The 9418-nt window shown below is 38.0% G+C and overlaps 1 protein-coding gene across 1 annotated transcript in view; it reads right to left on the bottom strand.

Moving 5' to 3' along the window:
• The window catches only part of gart (phosphoribosylglycinamide formyltransferase), a 63771-nt gene extending 55221 nt beyond the window's left edge, over positions 1–8550 (bottom strand). Inside the window, exons 1-3 of the mRNA XM_079812337.1 lie at positions 8432–8550; positions 1363–1517; positions 1164–1259 (exon numbers count right to left, since the gene is read on the bottom strand). Coding sequence (XP_079668463.1) covers positions 1164–1259; positions 1363–1507 — 241 coding nt within the window. The 5' untranslated portion in view covers positions 1508–1517; positions 8432–8550. The remainder of the gene's footprint in view (positions 1–1163; positions 1260–1362; positions 1518–8431) is intronic.
• Between the last annotated feature and the right edge of the window lie 868 nt (positions 8551–9418).

A 9418-nucleotide genomic window follows, 5' to 3' on the forward strand; every position in this document is an offset into this window, starting at 1 on the left:
CGGAACCGTTCATGAACGACTCATCACTATGGCAACATAACAAAGAGGTTAACGAACTTTCAGTCTTCAGGTTTTCTTAATTCTCTCAATACCACCATGGAGAAAAGTATAATTTGACATTTAAGCTGACAATAATCAAACATTGCCTAAATGTCTTGACCTTGAGGAAGATAAAATCCGCTCTTCAGACCTTTTAAGTGTTGCCTTGCAACATTAGGAGAAAACACAAAGATATATTTGAAAGGTGTCTATCCAGCTTTTGTCCCATTCCTCTCAAAGCGCAGAGTACGTCTTTGCAGGGAAATAGTATGAATCAAATATTTTTCTAACTAATATTTAATTTTCTTATATTCTTTAGGTAACCATTATTTACTGAAAATCGTTTAAATGTTGAATAGGCTGTGTTGTTTCACTGACGGAAGTGCTAAAATAAACACGCATGCTGGATGTTTCAGCCTCAAATGATTTCAAAATGTAGGCTATACATATATCTGGCATAGACTACAGTATTTAAAATAGCATATGCATTAGTTACATTCTCACATTAATTTACAGAGCAATCCCTGCTAAGTTTTTAGTTTAACTATAACTATAGAAGAGGATTAGTGTGCGTCGCACTCACAACAGACTCGCAACGGGGGCGTGGCATCACGATGGTGGCGCTCCATCGGCACAACCCCAATTTCTTACATTAAATGATTTGTTAAACACATTCGAATTAATTATAAATAAAACGTAATATAATGTGGTAACCTCCTACCGTCATGCTTGAACATCTCAACACTAAATTAAAGGCCTGTCTCTTATAGACGCCTGTTTCAAATACAAGCCGGTGCAGTTCGGTGATTTGGGTAAATAGAAGCCCGGGCTATTATTTGAAGTTTTACGGTACATGCAAATATTTCTTAAATATATACATGCTTGTGTGTGTATTTATATATAAATAATAATTAACAGATTACACACACATATATTATGTAAACACAAACTTTTATTTCTGATGCGATTAATCGCGATTAATCTTTTGACAGCCCTAATTTAAAGGCATGTACACATTACACTTTGATGTTTAATCCACTATAGTTTTATATAGAAGAGTTCTATAGTTCATATCAGAAGTAACAGTAATGAATCAATAACACTGGTCATAATAATGCGCTCACCAGCAGCCAGAGGAACTTCTGGGCCGACCACCACGAGCCCCACGCTGTGATCTCGACAATACTGCGCCAGAATACAGTGATTGCTCACAGACACCTCTGCAGACAGAAGAGCAGAGACTACATCAGTCACGCGTGTGCCAGGGGGAGGAGCTTCAGATGTATGTTTAAAGCATGTTCTGAGCTCTTCATGGAGTCTCACCTGAGTTGGAGATCTTTCCGCTGTGGGCAGTGCCAGCGTTTCCAGGAGCCACGAGGACCTGCTGAACATGAGGCGACTGCGCCAACTTCCACGCCAGCGCATGCTCGCGCCCGCCACTGCCCACGACCAGCACCCGCTCCGCCATGACCGCTCACCTGCCAATCACAGGACCGCAAAATTAACACATGCAAGGCCACGTTTGTGCGTTAATATGACCCAGTGCTAGGGCTGTAACGATTTGACCAAAAATAAAAACCTTGATTAATTGAACACTTTACCTCGATTACAATTAGGGATCGACCGATATGGATTTTTTGGTGCTGATTAGGGATGGGCAACAGTGGTCGAGTAATCGAGTACTCGAACGTGACAGCGATCATCGATCATGAGAACGATGATCGCCCCTGAAAAAAAAAATATTTGTCTCTTTTTTATTGGTTATTGCGTCGTTTTGCGCGGTACCGGAGGTCTGATTGGTTAGCGTTATACAGCCTCCAGACCGCGGCGGAATAAAGTGAAACTGAGGCGCGCACTGCAGTGATGTCTGGAATCATGAGATCATTGAATGGTTATTGCAAGATGTGCAGCGCCAATCTGTCATAGCTAGGGATGAAACGGTATGGAAATTTAACATCACGATTATAGTGACCCAAATTATCACGGTTATCAATATTATCACGGTTTTGTTCAAACCAGATGAAAGTGTTCAAAAAGAACAGATGCACACACTTAAAACATTTCAACAAGTTTTATATTTGAAATTCAACAAACAACAAATAACTAAAGCAGCTCTAAGCACTTTTTTAAGCTTGATTCTGTGGGATTTCCTTCCTTAATGGCCGTCGTCAATAGCAACGCATAATGCATAAATAATAATATTTTATCGTAAATATAATCTCTAATATTATCTCTGTAAATATATTCTCAAGCAATATTCTCATCAGTGTTCAGCAATGATGCATTTAAATCTAGCATATTTTGTGTTAGAGCCCAAACAGTATCCTAGTGAAATAATGCATATCCATATTTCCATATGATTTGACAGTTTATTTTATTAAATATCAAAATGTGTGCATCATACCTGACACCTAGATGATCACTTTACAGTCAGTTTTATGACTGTCATTCTCTTCAAATGCTATTGAAGTTTGAAACGTGTATAACGTTACCAATGTTGTGTGTAACTTTACAGACGGTCCCTAAATTCGCCTGCGTTATGCCAGTCATATCAGATGCGCTGTGGTTCTGCTGTGTGTTTTAAAACAATTTTCGCTGCTGAAATAGAACAAAAACAGTCCAACACTGTATGATGAGTGAATCTCCTGCGTACATCGCACGTTTATCTCTGCTTTGAGTGCAGATTTCAGCGAGTGAGCGCCGCGCGCGCTCTGAACGCCTTTGATTATGAGACATTGCATTCATACACTCAATATAAACACGTGTGAGTGGTTATAATGCGCAACGCGATTATAACAGACGGCTTTTGAGAAGACTATAATAAGTTCAACAGCCAGAGTGACTAGTGTGCAGCTGAAATAACGTTATACCCGCAAATGGCGGTTGTTAATGTCAAGCCCTGAATATTATCCCTTAAATGTCACCCTAGTCTTGTCTGAATTTGTTCGTTCGCTTCACGTTATTATTTGCCAGACGTAGTTTTGGTATTGTCACGCAAAGTCCACTTGCCTTGCGTTCGTAGTTTTGAAGTGTTTCTCCTTATTACAGCGACTTTCTTCTGGCATGTTCTGCAGACAAGGTGACCATCTTAGATTAAGATTCCCTCAGGACTTTTGTAAAAGGCGAAATATGACCACACCTCAGATTTGGTCCTTTTAGAGGCTGAACAATCCCCCGAGTGCTGTCACTGCCTTCTGCCATTTCTTCTCATTCAAAAACAGCCATGCGCTGCGCCAGACTGACGCTGACTGGACAAGATTTACCGCGAGTTTTCACAATCGTGATAATCACACGCGGTTTTAATGATAATAAAATTTTCTACGATATTACTAACCGTCACTAAATTTTATCGTGGTTTATCGTGAAACCGGTAATCGTTTCATCCCTATTCTGTACTCCTCAAAATTAATAAAATCAGTCAAATGCAAAATCAGAATACTATGCAAACCTCAAATTTATAAATGTTAAATAAAACTAATATTTTTATGCATTTAATCTACCTTTATTGACTAATGTCGTGCTGCTGACCTTTGATGATTCAGTTAAGCCATGAGCAAAAATTACTAGATTGTTGTTTTTATTGGTAAAACTTTCTCCTGCGTCCTATTCTTCCATTATCCAGAATGGCAGCACATTTTTACCTCAGCCTGAGGCCTATTATTTCAATTTTGGTATGAAGAGGTCTTTACATTTGCACAAAAAATGACTTTTTTTGCTATTAAAAAACTAAATAAAAAAGCAAGCCCAGCCCAGGTGAGAAAAAGTAATGCAAAAGTAACGTAACACATTACTTTTCTTAAAAAGTAACTAAGTAACTCAATTAGTTACTTTTTAAGGGAGTAACGCAATATTGTAATGCATTACTTTTCAAAGTAACTTTCCCCAACACTGGTTATGAGTTTGAAAACGCGCAGTGATGTCTGTAAACACTTTGATCATGAATAATAAAATGAAGTGCATGATGTGCAGAGTCAATCTGTCAAAGCATTATAATGAGAACACGTTTTTAATAAATGTTTCTGTGTGCTTTTGTTGTCCGTGTATCAGCGTTGTTAAGGGAAGAGCGCATTCAAAATATTCCGTTTCAAACCATAGCCTGTAAAATCTAGCACGCTGAAGTTCACGCGCACATTCACGTCCTTTTGTGTTGATTTATGTCGTAATAGGTTCATAATAATCTTCATATTAATATTGATATAGGGTGGGTTTGGTTGAGTTTATTAACCAGCGAGCAAGCTCTGCAGGGTGGTGTTATTTCAGAGTTTCAGCTCAAAGGCAATGCTCGATATTACTGACTTGGTTATTTGAGACGGTCATTTTATAAAGATGTTTCTTTTTCAAAGACATTTATGCATCATAATCTAGCAGTTATTTTTTGTTTTATATGTTCATGTTTTCATGTACCTGTTTTCATGTCACGTTTGTATTTGTCAACAACCATTTTCATAACAGTATTTTCATTATCTCAATGACGGATATGCCCCGCCCCCTGCACATGCCCCGCCCCCTGCACATGCCCCGCCCCCGAGTACTCGTTTTTGAGACCTATCGATGATCGAAATGAGAAATTGACAAAAATGCCCATCCCTAGTGCCGATGCCGATTTTTTTTCATCAGCCTTAGCCGATGAGCGATACGGGCTGCCGATTTTCTTGAGCCGATATTTGGAGACTGCTTTTGCTCCCTCAATTTACAACATAAAAATGACACAATGATCAGGATGATCATTTAAAATTTACCATTTAAAAAAAGGAACATTTATTGAACTAAAAAAAAAAACTATTTAACAAATAGTAAAAACAGGTAGAACAAGAAAAAAAAAAAGAGTTCAGTGGTGAAAATAAATATTTAAGCATAAATAAAATAATTACACTATTGCACACAGTATCAACAAGCAAGCAGCATAATAAAGTGCACACTGACTGTACTATACTTCATTTAAAAACCTAGTCATTTAATGGTTACACTCTAAAAAATGCTGGGTTAAAAATAACCCAAGTTGGGTTGAATATGGACTAACCCAGCAATTGGGTTGTTTTGACCCAGCGGTTGGGTTAAATGTTTGCTTAAAACAACCAAATTGATGGGTTAGTCCATTTTCAACCCAACTTTCAACCTTTTTTCAACCCATCTTTCGAACTTTTACCATCGTGTCAATTCTCCATTGATTTTGATTAATATGCGCGAGGGAGAGCGAGAGCTGCCCTGTGGACGCCTGTCTGTAAATAATGCAGGGGAAAAATATTTGTATTGCTGCTTGTATCGGCCGATGCCGATACACTTAAAAAACGCAAATATCGGCCGGCCAATATATCGGTCTAACACTAATTACGATTAAGTTTCTTTTTTTTTGCCTTTCCATTTTTTGCCCTCTAAAGGTTGAGTAAATCCTGATAAGGTTTTTCCTGTAAATATTTTCTACTATTAAAATGTGGATTTTTTTTTTCGATTTTAAATTGAATTTTAAAATACTTGAAGGAAACGGTTGACTTTCAGCAGTTATTGTCTATGGGGCAGATTTCTTCTTGTTGTTCATCAGATAACGATAAATTAGCACACAGGCCTACATTACATTTATTTGAATGCATTAATGAGAGAGTGATGGTGTGTGTGAATTAGTCATACCGTCTCTATTCATTATGAAGCTTTTCCTGTAATTAATCGCAAGTTTTTAATATTTTTCGTTTTTAATATTTTGATATTGTAATAATTTCAGTTACTCTCCAAATTAATGTAGAAACAATTTAAAGACAGCATATTTTAAATATGTGTTGTAATGGCATGTTTTTATGAATGAAGGCCAGTATCACTGATACTAAAGTCTCTATGAAACATTAATGACGTTACATTACAGTATAACTGAAAGCTGCCAATCTCAACATTTATTAGGCTTAAAAAAAACTACTTTTAATTTAAGTTAACTTAAAACAATCTTTACATAACCCCATTATAATAAATGTTATTTTTACCTGTGGCCTTCCCTGTTAGACATATACAGAAATGTAATAGTTATCAAACACTTTTCTTAACTGTATAAATAATAAATGAAATATAGATTAATCATCATTAAAGCTACACTTTTCTCTGTTCCCGTTGTTCTGTGATGAACATTAATGACATCATCATCAGTGCTACTGTCACTTTAAGAACAGCCGCTGACGAACATGACGCGGATCTGACGCGCATCTCATTTCCTCACAACTCTTTAAGTTCATTTAAGACGTTATTTAACTCATTTAAGACCCTAATATGAGAATACTCTAAATTATCTGTGTTGTTGTTATTGTTTGTTCATGAGCAAAAGAGAACTCGATGTGAGCAGGAGACTGACGCAATTCTGTCTGTGTGTCGAGTGTGTGTGTGTGTGTGTGTGTGTGTGTCAGAGTGTCCCTTGATTAGCTGACATGAGACACAGCCACACAGACAGGACACTGACACACACACACACACACACACACACACAGACAGACATGACATTGACATACAGCGCGTTCTCTTGTGTCTTGTCGCGGTTGGAAGCATTTACATGAATACGAACGTGATCATATAACGCTAGGGGGAAAAAATGGATATAAAAACAGACACTGCGTTATTTGCGTTAAATATTTTTAAATGTGTTAAGCTGAAAAAATTAATCGCCCGCGTTAATTTGCCCAGCCCTAATTAAAATATATGCCAAGCATATAACGGTTGAGTTTCTAAAAGGACCAAATCTGAGGTGTGGTCATATTTTGGCTTTTACAAAAGTCCTGAGGGAAACTTAATCGAAGATGGTCACCCTGTCTGAAGAACCCTGATGCCCTTACAAGAAACAACAGGAATCTAGGAAACTTCACCTGCACTGACCAGTATCCAGATATTTATTTCAGTCACACAATTTTTGGCTAAAAAGTTACTGAAACGATTTCAAGTCACTGAATCGTTTCGGATCGTGTCGTTCTAAATTAACCAATATCGTCCTTGAATCGTATCGACAACCTCAAATCGTGATACGAATCGAATCGTTGTTAAAACAAATCGTTACACCCCTATTATTTTACCTTTATTTTTGTAAAGGGCCTTTGATTTAGTCTTTGCATGTTCGTTTTAACACTTGGTCGGCACTTCCACTTACGTCATGTGACCTTTCCAACGTGATGACATCACGCGTCGTGAAGAAGAACGGCACCGAAGTCACGCACCTGAGGTTAAAGTATATAAATGTGTGTTTATGTTGTAAATGTGGTGATGGTTTGTCTAGATCAGACTCTATTCCTCGTCTGGGATCGGTCAGAGCCTCTGAAACTGCATTGATTTGGACCTTCAATCATTGGTTCCCATTGAAGTCCATTATGTGCAGAAAAACCCTGGAATGTTTTCCTCAAAAAAACCGAAGACATGAGCATCGTGGATGAGATGGAGTGAGTCAACTATCAGGAAATGTTCATTTTGAAGAGAACTAATCCGTTAACAAAATTAGATTGTATTCACCAAACAATTGAATTAAAGGCTGTGCCGCAGATTTCCGCTTCTGTTCACGGCTATTGGCGGATACTGATAATCTCTGATATACTACTCACTCACTATCTCACAGAATGTCACTATCTGCATGCCAAACAGTGTTTATATCATCTAAAGAGGCGGTTTGACCTATAGGACGCATCGATGCGAGTCTGCCGGTGACCTTTCAGCGCCTCTGGAGACCTTAAATCCCAAGACATAAACGTCACACACACCTACAGACGCACTGCCACTGTGCATTAGTGCCACAGGTCACAAAACATTGCATTTGGATTGGATTTTCTTTGAAAACAAGAGTGTTTCGTTGAACTTTGGCTCCAAAACACACTGACACAATTCCTCAGGTTGAGCAAGAGTGCATGTTGATAACTGATGATCACAAATCAATCAAACACACACACACACACACACACACACACAGTGATGAATGTTAACCAGCAGCACATGAGGACACACATCACGAGATCCAGGGCTTGCTGCTCATTTACTTCTACTGTGGACGTTTTTAACTACATCAAATGCATGCATATTAGTGATTATGCATGCATATTAATGATTATGCATGCATATTAGTAGTTATGCATGAGACTTATATCTTAAATGTGTTGAAATGCATGAACAATTGACATGCACGAACATGTTTTGCAACTCTTATTCGCACCTTATCACAATATTCAGATTGACATGGTTCTCCGACGTAATATCAAAGTGAAAGCGTCATATTATGAACATGTCCAAAAAGACAAGATGCAAACACCGTGAAAACACTCAGCACTGCACAATAAATCATGATGCAACACCAGTCAAAACAATGCACAACTTTCACACGGTTACTAGGTTGACCTGTTAAAGTTTGTATTTGTTGTTTCTGTGGGTGTAGTTGCTCACTTACGTTATTTCTGATGATCTGCAGGCAACAGTTGTGACCCTGTGTGTCGTTCAGGTCGTGTTTGAGAGATGGACAGAAGACCAGCGTGTGTTTTCCACTACAAACCACGTGCGCAGACTCTGATGATGACTCGGACACGCTACATACGTTCGACTCGCCAAATGAATCGTTCATTTGAATCGATTCTTTTAAATTATTCCGTTAGACCAAGTAAAAAGTCTTAAACTGAGGTGAGAACATAAACAATACGTCCATATACTATGTATGGAAGCTTGTGTCCGACACGGGAAACAATAATAAAACGTTAATTGCGACACTTATCTCACAAGTCTAACTTTTTCCCCTCAGAATTGCGAGTTATAACCTCGGACGTTATAACTCGCAATTCCTAGTTCATATCTCACAATTCCGAGTTATTCCTCTCATTGTTCCTTAATATGTGTATACAAAGTGTTTATGTCAAATAAAAACAATAGAAATATTTTAGTTGATAAACTGAACTGAATCGACTCGCTCGAAATGAATCGGAAATCGTGACACTAATGCTGCCTTCACGTGCTATCAGAAATTGGATAATTCCGACTTCTGAAGTCGTGATTACGAGCTCATTGCATTCAAGTTTCAGAATGTGGGGGCGTTCATGTGCAATTTTTTACCTCGGAAACTCGTATTTACGATAATTCCGATAGCACGTGAAGGCAGCATAACAACGCCACACACGTTACACAAAACAGTTTCGTAGATCTGAAATATGAGGTGGACTTGTAAAATAAATATGTAATATAGTGTTTGGGAGTGTAAACTTTTTATATACCCTTCAAGATTCAAGTTTCAGTTTGATCAACTTCCTTTCAGGGGTCGTGGAGAATTTTGGGAAATGTAGTTTGTGCACAGGTCTCCTATTGAGATTTCTATCATAATAAATCCTTCAAAAGTTCCAACACAAGACAAAACTAGATCTTTTAAAGCGTTCCCAATAAGACTAGCATG

The sequence above is a fragment of the Gobio gobio genome (genome assembly GCF_949357685.1).
Source record: "Gobio gobio genome assembly, chromosome: 3".
Classification (NCBI taxonomy): domain Eukaryota; kingdom Metazoa; phylum Chordata; class Actinopteri; order Cypriniformes; family Gobionidae; genus Gobio; species Gobio gobio.